Source organism: Hemiscyllium ocellatum, chromosome 29 (genome assembly GCF_020745735.1).
Source record: "Hemiscyllium ocellatum isolate sHemOce1 chromosome 29, sHemOce1.pat.X.cur, whole genome shotgun sequence".
NCBI classification, from domain to species: domain Eukaryota; kingdom Metazoa; phylum Chordata; class Chondrichthyes; order Orectolobiformes; family Hemiscylliidae; genus Hemiscyllium; species Hemiscyllium ocellatum.
Window position 1 is genome coordinate 44126749 of NC_083429.1, and position 16087 is coordinate 44142835.

Here is a 16087-nt window from a genome sequence, read left to right on the forward strand (position 1 = left end):
ACTGCCTTCTTTCGTCTGGCAGATAATCAAATGGCCTGAGGTGTGATTTCAAAAAGTGACTGTCTCTTCCCCCAATCACACTTTCTGTCTACTATAGATGGGGACTCCTTACATTAGAGTTCCCATTGGGGCCTATGCCATATTAGTGTCAGTATCTGTGTTTGAGGTAACGGATTCTCAAACCAATCTGTGTGTTGATATGATTTGGAGATGCCGGTGTTGAACTGGGGTGTACAAAGTTAAAAATCACACAACACCAGGTTATAGTCCAACAGGTTTAATTGGAAGCACACTAGCTTTCAGAGCGACGCTCCTTCATCATGTGGTAGCGTGTGGATCAACTGTGTGTTGATAGATTTTGTTCGAAGTGAAGGACAAGGGAAGAGAGAGCATTGACTCTGAAGCAAACACTGTCAGTGTTCAGTGACAGTTCTCCATGATATAATGATTGGACTTCACATCGGATGAGTGAGAAGTGATTGATCTGACAATCCAGGTTCCAGTTTTCTGTATTTTCTATAGCTTATGTAATCTGCTGATCAAGTGTACTTGAAATATTCACATGGTTATAAAAATACTGCTTTCTAAATGATAAAAAGTATTTTCCTCAAAGTCTAGCACAATGCTGAAGGTTGGTGTATTGATTAATTCAAAAATACAGATCCTCTTCATTTTAAGAAAAGTGACAAGTGCAGAGCAAGTACAAATGCCTGTTTAAAATGAAACTGTCTATCTTTCAAATACCATGTTAAATTGTTTTGATGAATTTTAAAAATCCCAATCACAGTTGGTCGAAAAGTGAGAGAAGTCCTTGCGGTGTCTCTCAGCTCACAGAGATTACCTGGTTATTTATTTCACTGCTCTTTGTGGGGTAATGCCGTACAATTTAGCTGCTGTGTCTGCCCCATATCCACAGTAGCTACACTGAATAAGGCTGTGGAGCACCTTGGAGCATCCTAAGTTCTGAAACATAATGGAGTCGTAGCATATAACAGCATGGAGGGACCCTTCAGCCCATTGAGTCCATGCCACTCATGCAGCACCTATCTAGTCTAATCCTATTTCCCATCACTAGTCTTTTTAAATGTATAAATGCAACTTCTTTCTTTATTATATAAAGCTCCCTTTCGATGAATGAATTTGGTGCAGATATAAATAGAGACTGTAGTTAATTTGTACGATTCTTGACAAAAACTAATCTGTAAATATCATACAGGTAAAGAAAGACTTGCATTTAATTAGCAACTTTCATGTCCTGAGAATGAATTATAGCCAATGAAGTATTTTTGAAGTGTTGTAAGTGGATTATATAGCAGTGAAAGAGAAGTACAAAGTTGAAGGTCAATGTATGTTTTACTCTGCAATTGGCTCCATTGAGTTGTGGCAAGTTTGCCTTTTATTACCAGCTTGTTTCTCAATGTTCCCATCCTTTCAGGCACCGAGCCATGGTCATTCTATTTTATCAACGGATTCCTCAATTTCAATGTGGCTTTCGCTCTGGCTCTCTGTGCGCTGCCTCTAACTGCCCTCATGGAGTTCTTGCTGCAAAGATTTAATGGTAAGGGTCCCACCCAACTCACTTGTAGAAAATTCTCATGCTATAATGATTTTTTCCTTAATTTGTCTGAGCTGGGCTGTCTGAATTGATCAGGCTCAAAACAGATTCTGGATCAGTGGTGCTGGAAGAGCACAGCAGTTCAGGCAGCATCCAAGGAGCAGCGAAATCAAACTGCTGTGCTCTTCCAGCACCACTGATCCAGAATCTGGTTTCCAGCATCTGCAGTCATTGTTTTTACCTCGGCTGAAAACAGTGTTATTTCTTAAACCTTTATAAAAGAGGACATAAGTCAACAGAACGGTTATGGAATTATCCTTTTCGTTATTGCCTTGTATCTTGTTAGGATTGCTGGTATATAATTTAATTTTAAAGGCTTCCAAATTAGTAGTCTATTGTAAACTTAAAAAAACACCATTCATTTGTTCAATACATATGCAAACAATATGTTGCAAATGGCTATGGGATGTCACTAAGGGTTTGGGGTGTGGAGTTTGCAAAATGTGAGAATTACACAGATGCCTTGAAAGTATCTACATCTTCCATCCATTAGGCATTGTTGGTGGGATCCAGGGTTGAGGATGGGAAAAGCTGAACATGAGTTGAGGTCTTGCCCATTGCTATGCTATCCCCACAGCCAGTAATAGGTTGCCGCGAGTGAAGTGGAGGCAAATAACGGGGATGGATTGGTCATGTAGGGGCCAAGTAACAGCTCCTGATAGTTGTCAAGCAAATTGATATGCCCAATGGCAGTGCTGAAATCATCTGTCTACTTGGACTTTACAGAGGACCTGGGGCAATGACACAAAGTTCCTTAACCTTAATATGGTTTCAGCTGGAACTTTGTTTTTCTTTACAGTTCTATAATCTCTTGGCAATAACATGGTTAGATAAGAAGTCTGCTTCTTGTGTATTTGCAAAAACCTAAATTAGGGTGGCACGGTGGCTTAATGGTTAGCACTGCTGCCTCACAGCACCAGAGACCCAGCTTCAATTCCCACCTTGGATCACTTGTCTGTGTTGAGTTTGCACATTCTCCCCGTGTCTGCGTGGGTTTCCTCAGGGTGCTCCGGTTTCTTCCCACAATCCAAAGATGTGCAGGTCAAATGAATTGGCCATGCTAAATTGCTTATAGTGTTAGGTGCATTAGCCAGGGGTTAATATAGGGTAGGGGAATGGATCTGGGCGGGTTACTCTTCGGAGGGTTGGTGTAGACTTGTTGGGCTGAAGGGTCTGTTTCCATACTGTAGGGAATCTAATCTAATCAAATCAAATTTTGTTTTCAAGAAGGAGTTAGGGCTGAAGGGATAAAAGGGTATGGGATGAAAGTGGGAACAGGGAACGGAGTTGGATGATCAGCCTACTCCTGTTCCTATTTTCTGTGTTTCTATGAATGATGCTCCTCCATTATCCATTAGAAATGTCATTTGTTTAGTTCCCCAATTCTGTTCCTGATTGCAGGAAAAGTGATAACCCTTATGGTTACATAGAGTCATAGAGATGTACAGCACGGAAACAGACCCGTCCATGCCGACCAGATATCCCAACCCAATCTAGTCCCACCTGCCAGCGTCTGGTCCATATCCCTCCAAACCCTTCCTATTCATATACCCATCCAAATGCCTCTTCAATGTTGCAATTGTACCAGCCTCCACCACATTCTCTGGCAGCTCATTCCATACACATACCACCCTCTGCGTGAAAAGGTTGCCCCTTAGGTCTCTTTTATATCTTTCCCCTCTCACTCTAAACCTATACCCTCTAGTTCTGGACTCCCTGACCCCAGGGAAAAGACTTTGTCTATTTATCCTATCCATGCCCCTCATAATTTTTTAAACATCTATAAGGTCACCCCTCAACCTCTCACACTCCAGGGAAAACAGCCCCAGCCTGTTCAGCCTCTCCCTGTAGCTCAAATCTTCCAACCCTGGCAACATTCTTGTAAATCTTTTCTGAACCCTTTCAAGTTTCAACATCTTTCCATAGGAAGGAGACCAGAATTGCACACAATATTCCAACAGTGGCCTAACCGATGTTCTGTACAGCCGCAACACGACCTCCCAACTCCTGTACTCAATACTCTGCCAATAAAGGAAAGCATACCAAACACCTTCTTCACTATCCTAACTACCTGCGACTCCACTTTCAAGGAGCTATGAACCTGCACTCCAAGGTCTCTTTGTTCAGCAACACTTCATAGGACCTTACCATTAAGTGTATAAGTCCTGCTAAGATTTGCTTTCCCAAAATACAGCACCTCGCATTTATCTGAATTAAACTCCATCTGCCACTTCTCAGTCCATTGGCTTATCTGATCAATAACCTGTTGTAATCTGAGGTAAACTTCTTTGCTGTCCACTACACCTCCCAATTTTGGTGTCATCTGCAAACTTACTAACTGTCCCTCTTATGCTCGCATCCAAATCATTTATGTAAATGACTAAACGTAGAGGGCCCAGCACCGATCCTTGTGGCACTCCACTGGTCACAGGCCTCCAGTCTGAAAAACAACCCTCCACCACCACCCTCTGTCTTCTACCTTTGAGCCAATTCTATATCCAAATGGCTAGTTCTCCCTGTATTCCGGGAGACCTAACCTTGCTAATCAGTCTCCCATGGGGAACCTTGTCAAACACCTTATGGAAGTCCATATTGATCATATCTACTGCTCTGCCCTCATCAATCTTTTTTGTTACTTCTTCAAAAAACTCAATCAAGCTTGTGAGACATGATTTCCCATGCACAACGCTATGTTGACTGTCCTGAATCAGTCCTTGCCTTTCCAAATACATGTACATCCTGTCCCTCAGGATTCCCTCCAACAACTTGCCCACCACCGAGGTCAGGCTCACCGATCTATAGTTCTCTGGCTTGTCGTTACCGCCCTTCTTAAACAGTGGCACCACGTTTGCCAACCTCCAGTCTTCCAGCACCTCACCTGTGACTACCGATGATACAAATATCTCAACAAGAAGCCCAGTAATCACTTCTCTAGCTTCCCACAGAGTTCTCGGGTACACCTGATCAGGTCCTGGGGATTTATCCACCTTTAACCGTTTCAAGACATCCAGCACTTCCTCCTCTGCAATCTGGACATTTTGCAAGATGTCCCCATCTATTTCCCTACAGTCTATATCTTCCATATCCTTTTCCACAGTAAATACTGATGCAAAATATTCATTTAGTATCTCCCCCACTCAGGAGCTGGTGTGTGGGAGAAGGATTCCCATTTTTGGATCATTGGAATCTCTTTTGAGGTAGAAGTGACCTGTACAAGAAGGACGGATTGCACCTAAATTGGAAGGGGACTAATATTCTGGCAGGGAAATTTGCTAGAACTGCTTGGGAGGATTTAAACTAGTAAGGGGGTGGGGGGGTTGGGACACAGGGAGATAGTGAGGAAAGAGATCGATCTGAGATGGGTACAGCTGAGAACAGAAGTGAGTCAAACAGTCAGGGCAGGCAGGGACAAGGTAGGACTAATAAATTAAACTGCATTTATTTCAATGCAAGGTGCCTACCAGGGAAGGCAGATGAACGCAGGGCACAGTTAGGAACATGGAACTGGGATATCATAGCAATTACAGAAACATGGCTCAGGGATGGGCAGGACTGGCAGCTGAATGTTCCAGGATACAAATGCTATAGGAACACGAGAAAGGGAGGCAAGAGAGGAGGGGGAGTAGCATTTTTGATAAGGGATAGCATTACAGCTGTGCTGAGGGAGGATATTCCCAGAAATACATCCAGGGAAGTTATTTGCGTGGAACTGAGAAATAAGAAAGGGATGATCACCTTATTGGGATTGTATAGACCCCCCAATAATCAGAGGGAAATTGAGAAACAAACTTGTCAGGAGATCTCAGCTATCTGCAAGAATAATAGGGTAGTTATGGTAGGAGATTTTAACTTTCCAAACATCGACTGGGACTGCCATAGTGTTGAAGGTTTAGATGGAGAGGAATTTGTTAAGTGTGTACAAGACAATTTTCTGATTCAGTATGTGGATGTACCTACTAGAGAAGGTGCAAAACTTGACCTACTCTTGGGAAATAAGGCAGGGCAGGTGACTGAGGTGTCAGTGGGGGAGCACTTTGGGGCCAGCAACTATAATTCTATTAGATTTAAAATAGTGATGGAAAAGGATAGACCAGATCTAAAAGTTGAAGTTCTAAATTGGAGAATGGCTAATTTTGACGGTATTAGGTAAGAACTTTCGAAAGTTGATTGGAGGCAGATGTTCGCAGGTTAGGGGCGGCTGGAAAATGGGAAGCCTTCAGAAATGAGATAACAAGAATCCAGAGATAGTATATTCCTGTCAGGATGAAAGGGAAGGCTGGTAGGTATAGGGAATGCTGGGTGACTAAAGAAGTTGAGGGTTTGGTTAAGAGAAAGAAGGAAGCATATGTCAGGTATAGACAGGATAGATCGAGTGAATCCTTAGAAGAGTATAAAGAAAGTAGGAGTAAACTTAAGAGGGAAATCAGGAGGGCAAAATGGGGACATGAAATAGCTTTGGCAAATAGAATTAAGAAGAATCCAAAGAGGTTTTACAAATATATTAAGGGCAAAAGGGTAACTAGGGAGAGAATAGGGCCCCTCTAAGATCAGCAAGGCGGCCTTTGTGCGGAGCCACAGAAAATGGGGAAGATACTAAATGAATATTTTGCACCAGTATTTACTGTGGAAAAGGATATGGAAGATATAGAATGTAGGGAAGTAGATGGTGACATCATGCATAATGTCCAGATTACTTCTCAAAGGGTTTTTGTTGGGGTTGTCTCGAGAAGAATAAATCTTCCTATCTGTTGTTCTTGCCGTTTGACTAAGGGATCCACAGGATGACATTGTGTTATAATATGGGTGGTGCGTGTTTCTTGGGCTCTTCTACTAATTAGACAAGTATAGAAGGAGGACAAGAGGGAAAGAACTGAATAGGTACAATGACTACATTTAGCCTGTCTCCTGGTTGTGTTGAAAAGCATGCACCATCAGGAAATGATAAAAACTGAGTGCACTGACATCAGTTGGTCAAAATTGACAGTCTCTAAATATGAACATATTCAATCAAGGCATTCAGAAGGGAATCGGATGGTTACTTGAAAAGGAAAGATGTTCGGAATTACACAGGAAAGGCAGGAGAACGGGACTAAGTGAAATGCCTCATTTGGTGAGGCAGTGCAGACACAATGGGCTGAATGGCCTCTTTCTGCACTGCCATACTTCTATGATTATGTAAAGAACAATGTCATGATTTAATTTGGAGTAGCTGGTACTAAGGGTACTATAATCGATTGTTTTCCCTTGCTGAGAGAGAGATGAAAACAGTCATAGTGGCAGCTACCAAGTTGTCCCCTTTGCTGGGAGGTGTATGTGTGAACATCAGATTAGGGAAGGGGTCTGGATATCAGATGCTCGTCTCTCCTTGTTTAAAGCATCAGCCAACTGATACCATAAGCTGAATAGGCCAGTCAGCCTCTTTCTGTGCTACAAACCTTTGCGTTTCATTGTTGAATCTTTCACTCAGAGAAAGCTCACTTGCAGAAATATCGGCTCTCCAGGCTATTCGGAATTCGAAGAAGGCACAGCAATTGAACATATTCCTCTTGTTTGTTGTGATTTGACCCTTCATATGATTGAACATCACTTCTAGTATGTATATGTGAGCCATGTTACAAGTTTGACTGATTATCTTAAATTGGTTGTTAGTGTAGATAATGCATGCTTGGGATTATTCAGCAAATTTGGTCCTATTGGGGACTCGATCTAACATTGGATGATTTGGTTTGGGTCTTGCAGCATAAGCTGTTTGAATATGGTCAGTACTCATCTATTGGAAACAACCAAAGATGCATGCTGCTTAATTAAGATTTCCAAAAAGAAGACCGAATATATGCTGGACATCTGACCTATCAGTTCCCCAAACAAAGGGTGTTTACAAATCAATTTAAAATAGACATTAACTCCAATAAGTTCCTGCTGCCTTCATTGAATTTTATTTATACAGTTAGTAACAAGACAAAGAGGAAGATTTAACAACATGATTTCCTGAAGATAAAGCCACCAGAGAGCACTATTGCCTTATATTTACCTTCAGTATTTGAATTATTCTAGCACATCCCATCTGGAATAGGTTCACACATTCTGCTTAGGAAAGCAATCTTTAAATGACTAAAAACCCACTTATTTAAAGAAAAGATCTGAAGAAGTTATCTTTAAATGTGGAAAGTGGAAAAAGTCTGAATAATTCTCAGTGTTGATATGTTGTTGTATTTAACTGCAGCAAATATTTATTTTTTTTCATTCCTTGACTTCAAAATAGTGACATGTAACATCACCCATTGTGGGTCTACACAAAGTTGATTTTTGTAGATCTTGCTTTGATTCAGTGTGTGATACCAAAAGTAAATTTAACACACAAATAATACCACTGTTTGCTGAATTAGTGCTGTAAGTAGTTCAGTACAGACCTCCAAATATAAGAACATGGGAATTGGAGGAAGAGTAGGCTAAGTATCTTCTCATGAACACGGCTAATCTTTTACCTAAGGTCCACTAGTTATAGATATGAATATAATTGAAACTTTTGAAGGAAAACAAGACACACAATTGAAGGAAATACAACATGTAATTAAATTACACTGGAATATTTAAATTAGAAATGATGAGGGGAGAGTTGAGTGGAATATAATCACTGGCTTGGAATCCCTGGGTTGAATGGCCTGTTTCTGTCTCTCATATCCAATGCAATCTGCTTTCTTGCCTGCTTGTTTCCTTACATCTATTGATTTCACTTTTCGTTCTACTCAATGACTGAACATCCACACAATGTCTGGGTTGAAGATTCCAAAGATTCAAAATGCTTTTGGTGAAGCAATCTCTACTCATTCCAGCCTTTAGATTAAAAAAAACTCTCTGAATTCATCCAATTGACAGAGCACTGTCAGTCCCAGCTTTTGAGTATGTTAATGGGTCCCATCTCCAGGTCAGAGAATTCCAAAGACTTCTAACCTTCTGAGAGAAGAAATTCCTTTTCATCTTTTTGTTAGTTGGGTCTCTTTATCCTAAAACAAAGCCTCCAGTTCCAGATTCCAGAACATCATCTCAGCATCCAACTTATTTAGTCTCCTCAATAACACTACTTTTCATCCTTCGAAACTCCACCCAACCTGCTCAGCCTTTCTTCATAAGACAAATACTTCATCTCAGGAACAATAAAGAGAACCTTCTCTGATATATTCTCAAGCAAGTTTATCCTCCTTACATAAGGCGGTGAAAACTATCTGCAGTATTCAAGTAATTTTACTTGGAGAGAAAGGAGTTCTAGTTTCCTTAAAATTACCAGAGAATAACCAATTCCGACTGTGTCGTGATTTTCTTCTGATCCTTTCACAGGTGATCGGAGGGTGTAAAAAAAGCCTTAAAGTTAAACAGCATTAGAAGCTAATGGGTGCATTGCTTACAGCCTGTCAGTAAAGTGCACCATAATGCCTGCCTTCATCCTTTCAAACCCCATTTCACCTCTCTGACATTTAGTAAATTGCTACTTATGTATTTGTCTGTTCCCAAAGTGACCACTTTACATGCCATAAACATGATCCATCAATGCAAATCCAAGAGCACTCTCAACCTTTAGATGGGTGTTTGTTTCCTTCTGTTTAAGGTTAAAATGTTGAAATTATTTTTCAATCTGTGTTATGAGCTCAAACTGTAGAGTGGCTTCAGCTTGAATCTTTTCTTAATTAATTTCACTTCTTTTTAATATCAGCTTGAAATTAACTACATTGCACTAAGTTCCAAAACTTGCATACTCTGTTTATTCCTTAGATTTACTTTGTAGATTCTCCAGCCATATTATCTTTCTGATTCATAAAACTTGTCTTGATAAGGAAAGAGGGAGACAGTGACAGAGTTATAATGTCACTGGACTGAGAAACCAGAGGCGTAGGCTGATGTTCTGGGACATGGGTTCAAATCCCACTATAACAGATGGTAAACTTTGAATTCAATACAAATCTGGAATGGAAAAGCTGACTTAATGATAACAATGAAACCATTGTTGATTGTCATAAAAAGTGATCTGGCTCACTAATGTCTTTTAGGCAAGGAAATCTGCCATCCTTACCCGAGATGGACAATAAATGCCAGCGACACTCACATTTCATGAACAAATTTTTTAAGAAGTTCTTAAAAAGGCAATGGAAATGAGCCATCCTACGGTCCAGCCAATTTTAACAAGACACTTTGTGCACATTTCTTATGCTTTTATTCAACAAACAATGAGCCAGATTTTTGTTAGCAAGATAAAAAGTTTGAGTCAGGAAGTTTCTTTATTTTTGTCCATGGGAGAGGGGAAGGGAGAGTCCCACTGATTTAGAAGCAGTTCAAATGCACCTTGGAGGTGTGTGAGTGCAAAGGCAAGCTGGACAGACAACTCATCTTGGTCCTCTGGGGATTTTTCTGAGCTGTATTAAAGGCTGTTAGGCCCTCAAGCGCTTGTCCATTCAACTCCATGCCCTCCATATTCCCCATGCCAAAATGGGCATAAAGGAGATTGAGAAATAGGATTGATATCGATGATGAGATCTTTAATGTCCACTTGTGAGGGCAGACAGGTCATGGTTTAATGTCTCATCATAAAGACGACGCCTCTGACAATACAGCATTGCCTCAGTATTGCAACAGAGTGTCAGCATTAATTTTTCTGCAGAAGTCCTGGAGTGGGACTTGAACCTGGCATCTTGCAGTGCAAAGGCCAGAGTGCTATTGAGCAAGTCTCAGCTGACATTGTCCTCCCAGATATTTTACAATTGCCACATTTGATGTCTGAAGTTACTCAGATATTGTATTATAAAGTGTGAATTTTTTTAAAACGAAGTCTATCAAACTGATAGATGAATCAGTGGAAACTGCTTCCATCGGTACCATATGGAGTCTGGCCCATTGTCTGATCACTTGCTTGCTATAGTAACAGTTCAGCCAAATATGTAAATATATGTTAATTGAGAGAAATTCCAATTAGAAAAGAATTTAAAGTTAAGTATTATCAACGTACAATATAATCCTTGACCACAAATTCTGTGACTTAATAAATCAATGCAACACCTTGCAAAGATTGATCATTGGGTGGCACAGTGGCTCAGTGGTTAGCACTGCTGCCTCACAGCACTAGGGACCGATTCCAGCCTCGGGCCACTGTCTGTGTGGAGTTTACGCATTCTCCCCGTGTCTGCGTGGGTTTCCTCTGGATGCTCTGGTTTCTTTCCACAGTCCAAAGATGTGCAGATTAGGTGAATTGGCCATGCTAAATTGCTCATAGTGTTCAGGGATGTGTAGGTTGGATGCATTAGTTAGGGGAAATGTAGAGTAATAGGGTAGGGGAATGGGTCTGGTTGGGATAGTCTTCGGATGGCCGGTGTAGACTTGTTAGGCCAAAATGGCCTGTTTCCACAGTGTTGGGGATTCTCTGATTCTATGTAAACATTGATTGGCATTTGTGCATGTCAGAGGTGAAATGTATTTTTCAGTTACTTTCTACCAAATTATTATAAAAAACTAGTTAGGTAAAATGTTGCACTAGGGGTAATATGCCTTATATCTTACAATCAGGTAGGACTGCAACTTCGTCTAAAACTGAAAGTTTGTTGCATGATAAAGCTTCATGGCAGGAAAACCATTTTCATCTGTCAACCATTTCCTGCACGTTGCTGTGTCTGACTTTGTGCCAGTTTGTTCTTCATGTAACGTTGCTTCTTCTCCTTGTTACAGTGCACAATCTTGGCCGTCCCTATTGGCTGACCCTCTCACCCATGTACATCTGGATTCTGATATTCTTCACTCGACCTCACAAAGAAGAACGTTTCTTATTTCCAATCTACCCTCTCTTCTGCCTCTGTGGGGCAGTGGCTCTCTCTGCTTTGCAGGTGAGTGCTTGGTTTGATGTGGGTCTAGTCTCCCTCTGTCCTTGAAAGGATCTACAAGAAGGGATTTTTCCATGAGAACATTTGATGTTTATATAACAGAAGTTTACCTTCCTGTTTACTTTATGGCAACCCCTTTAGTTGCCTGACTGTGATAAATCATGTTACAAAATTAATGCTAAGAAAGTGATTCTCCAACATCTAAGGTTGTGTAATCCATGTGTGATCCTGCATAATACAGGTAGTTTACTGTGGAGCAGGAGGTTAAGTCATGGCTGAGGTCAAACCTGTTTTAAACTAGCGTCCAAGCTTCCATGGAGTGACAAGAGGGGTCACTGGGTAGCATTTGGAAGCAAGGATCCTGAGTCTTTTGCCACTTCTGCCTTCAGTGGGTGCTGTTGCCTACATTGGGTGCTGTGGCCTACCGTGGGTGCTGTGGATGCTGGCATCTTCATTCCTGCCCTGGATAGCAAGTATTTTCTCATGTTATCACTCCAGAAATGGGGTGAAGCAGGACTGGACAATAGTTTCACCTAATAGCTCTGATTTAATGTTCTACACACACTGAAATGATAATGATTCCGAATCATGGCAATTGAGTACATTGGATGTCTCTTTTTTTATTTGGGGTTCTGTCATTTACCTATTATGCATTATAAATTTATTGTGCTATTTATTACATAAATCTATTTATTACAATATTCTATTTATTATATACAGGTTATCCTAGATTTATGAACAGTGACTTACAAATGCTTGGACTTATGAGCAAGATCCCAACTTAATATTAATTTTAAGAATCTGACATATGAATATTTACTCATACTTACGAATGGCAATTTTATATTGTGCTATACAGTGTTCTGACTTGTGTATGAACCAACTTACTTGTGTATGAATATACTCAGGAACGGAACCAGTTCATAACCCAATGTCAGTCTATAAATCTATCTATTACATTTATTTATTACTTGACTATTTATTAAATTTATCACCTAAATATGTTGTGACTTCTCTGAATTAGCCAGGAACTCAGGGAACTCATACTTCCCCACAGGCTTCTCTGAGACATGCCTCGGCCAATCAAAGTTGACTTGCCAAACAATTGCCATCCTTTTCTTCTGCCATATAAATTGTTGTGATCATGCGATGTTTGGCATTCTTACGTTTGTGCTAATAGATGCCAGATGAAAAGCTTGGGACAACTGTCTCTCTTTACTGCAACATCATTTATTTATTTTTCCATGAAAGTTGCAAACCAGGATTCTTCATGAATGAATTTGGTAATCCATCATCAGTACTCATTGCATGCAAATTATTATGACAGTCTAACAGCCTCATGGTCATTTTTATTAACAATAACTTTTCATTTCTGGATTTGAGCTGAATTCAAATTCTGAATGGCAAGTTGCGTCTCAAATTTACACTCTCCGAATTATTAGTGCCAGTCTTTGGAGTGGTAACAGTTAATTAATATAATTTTCTTATCCAAATGCACTAACTTTGGATTGAAACCTGTATAGTCAGTTCCACTTAATCCATAAAGCACACACCAATAGTGTGGAGAAAGTTAATAAATTGTCCTGTGTGCACATATATGTATCAACGTGTCTGTGTGTATGTGCATGAGTACAGTGCTTTGCTGTCTGCCCTTTTGCATCTGTGATCCAGCTGCCAATTGATAGCTGCAGTGTTGGCTTTAGCATCACTCTGAAACAGGCAAGTCCTCAGGTAAATGAACTACTTATCTTAGTTGGATGACTGACCACATTAAGTGTTATTTAGGAATGAAGAGTGACTCATGTGATTAGCCAGTGGGATATGATTCTGATACCTAAACCCAAGTGGCACTAGAGGACAGGTGATGGGTAGATGTTGAGTAAGGGTAATTGGGTGAGAATTTGACTGAGTATATTACAAACATAATTATTAGGTAGGAGGAGACAGTATTCTAGTTGGAATTAAGCTCTAACAAGAAAAGCTTAGACACTGTCTAACCAATATTCTTACCGTAGTGTTCATCAGCTGGGAATACAGTGGCTGAAGATACCTCATGAACTATGTGTTTGTATGAAATCCAGCAGACACAGATCAGTGATTCTTAAAAAAATTACAAATTCTGCATCTCTGTATAAACAAAAATTCAAAATGGCGCTGACACCGTATAATTCCTTGTGAGCTCCCTACAGCATTTCTTATAACTGTTCTATACTTTGAAACTTAAATTCTAAATCTGTAAAAATTACTAATAGTGTTCTTTTAAATCTACTTAGCTTGCTAATGTTGATCTTGCACGCCCTGTGCAATGTAACCTGTATGTCTCTATCTAAATTTTTTTTTCACCCTATGATCTGTATGTTCTTGTTTACTATAATCTGCCTGTACTGCTCATAAACAAAGCTTTTCACTTATGTAGGTACACGTGACAATAAATTAATAAAGAAAATAACATGCCTAATTTTTCACCAAAATTGGCTACACTTCCTGATGAAGGGCTTTTGCCTAAAATTTCAAGTCTGCTGCTCCTCGGATGCTGCCTGACCTGCTGTGCTTTTCCAGCGTCATACTTTTCGACTCTACATTTCACAATAACATGAAATTCCCATGTGGAGTCATTTAGTAATAGCCATGGAAGATCTCGATGATTAAATTAATATTGGACAAGCAACATGAAAACAAAATAGTATTTTTGAGATACTATTTCACTTGATTGTGGAATTGTCGGTATCAGAATGGTGCTAATACCATCTTTGCAGCTATCAATTGGCAGCTAGATCACAGCCTGGTCCAAGGGGACGGTGGCACAATATAGTACACGATGTTTGAGTAACTGAACTGAGATGCATTAAACCAGGGATTGTACATGCAGTTTCCACACAAAATATTAATAATCTTTGTTGCATTTTTTAAAAAATAGAAAAATGACATTTGTGATCTATATGGTTGCAGGATATCATTTTAAAAAGAATTCCAACTAAAGTATAAGATAAATTCCTATCAGATTACATGCTAGATTATACTGTTTCAGCAAAATGGTTGTTACAGAAATACATTTCTCACTTCAGACTGCACTTTCTGCACTTCTCTTCCCAAAGGGAAAAAACAAGCTTATCCCAGTACACTAATCACCACCAGCTTACTGTTGTTTAATTCCAGGCATTGGTGCTGACACCACTCTGTTTAAGGGGTGGGGGGATTGGCTAGCTCAGTTGGCTAACTAGCTGGTCTGCAGTGTAAACTGAGGCCAAAATAAGGGTTCAATTCCCACACCCTCTGAAGTGACCAGGAAGCACTCTCCTTTTCAACGTCTTCCCTTGCCTGAGGTGTAGTCACCTTCAGGGTAAACTGGCACCTATTGTCTGTCTCTCTCTCTCTCTCTCTCTCTCTCTCTAATATACAATAAGTGCAGGAGTAGGCCATTCAGCCCTTCAAGCCTGCACCACCATTCAATATGATCATGGCCGATCATTCCTAATCTGTATCCGCTTCCTGCCTTATCTCCATAACCCTTGATTCCACTATCTTTGAGAGCTCTATCCAACTCTTTCTTAAATGAATCCAGAGACTGGGCCTCCACTGCCACATTCCACACAGCCACCACTCTCTGGGTGAAGAAGTTTCTCCTCATCTCTGTCCTAAATGGTCTACCCTGTATTTTTAAGCTGTGTCCTCTGGTTCAGCGGAAACATATTTCCTGCTGCCAGAGTGTCCAATCCTTTCATAATCTTATATGTCTCAATCATATCCCCTCTCAGTCTTCTAAACTCAAGGGTATACAAGCCCAGTCGCTTCAGTCTTTCAGTGTAAGGTAATCCCTCCATTCCAGGAATTGACCTCGTGAACCTACGCTGCACTCCCTCAATAGCCAAGAAAGAGTAGTCCTGTGGACCAGTAGGACTACAGTAGCTTTAGCTTTTATTTAAGGGTTACATTTTATAGTGAAACCCAGCAACTCAAAGCTTGGGGCAAATTACTGCAGATGCTGAAATCTGATCTGAAAACAAAAAGTGCTAGACATCACAGCAGTTCAGGCAGCATCCATGGAAAGAGAGCAAGCTAACCTATAAGTCTAGACGACTCTTCACAGCTGAAGTGAAGTGTGGAGGGGGCAGCATTTATGTTTTAGTGGGAGGAGTGGTGAATGTTTTGCTGTGATGGAGAAAAAAAAGGATGTTGATGGTTTACATTGTATGATTGGAATGTAAGAAAGACACACAATTTTTCTGCCTGACTGCCAGACTGGAAAGAACAGGCAGGCCCACTCGGCTGGTGGAAGGGGAGACAGCACATGGTGACAGAGGATGTGACAAGCACAGCTAAAAGAGAGGAAAGGAATGGGTTCACAATTTGAAAGTGTTGAACTCCATATTGAACCATGAAGGTTGTAAACTGCTTAGTTTGAAGATGAGATGTTGCTCCTCCTGGTTGCGCTGTGGTTCGCAGGAGCATTGCAGCAATTCAAAGCTGCTTGTATTGGGAGTTGTTTCTCTTCTGAGCCAAATTAAGATTGAAATCTTGGGGTCCCGTCAAAGGCAATTACAAACACCCAAGCCACATGAACCAACCAGTTTCTGATGACCGAGATTGGCAACAGTTTATACCAGGCGAAAGA

General features: G+C 40.5%; 1 protein-coding gene across 4 annotated transcripts in view; it reads left to right on the forward strand.

The window, feature by feature from the left end:
- The window catches only part of alg9 (ALG9 alpha-1,2-mannosyltransferase), a 283962-nt gene that overhangs the window by 76009 nt on the left and 191866 nt on the right, over window positions 1-16087 (forward strand). For all 4 annotated transcript variants that reach the window (XM_060846829.1, XM_060846830.1, XM_060846832.1 and 1 more), the window contains 2 exons: window positions 1436-1558; window positions 11324-11478. In XM_060846829.1, the coding sequence (XP_060702812.1) occupies window positions 1436-1558; window positions 11324-11478 (278 nt within the window). The remainder of the gene's footprint in view (window positions 1-1435; window positions 1559-11323; window positions 11479-16087) is intronic.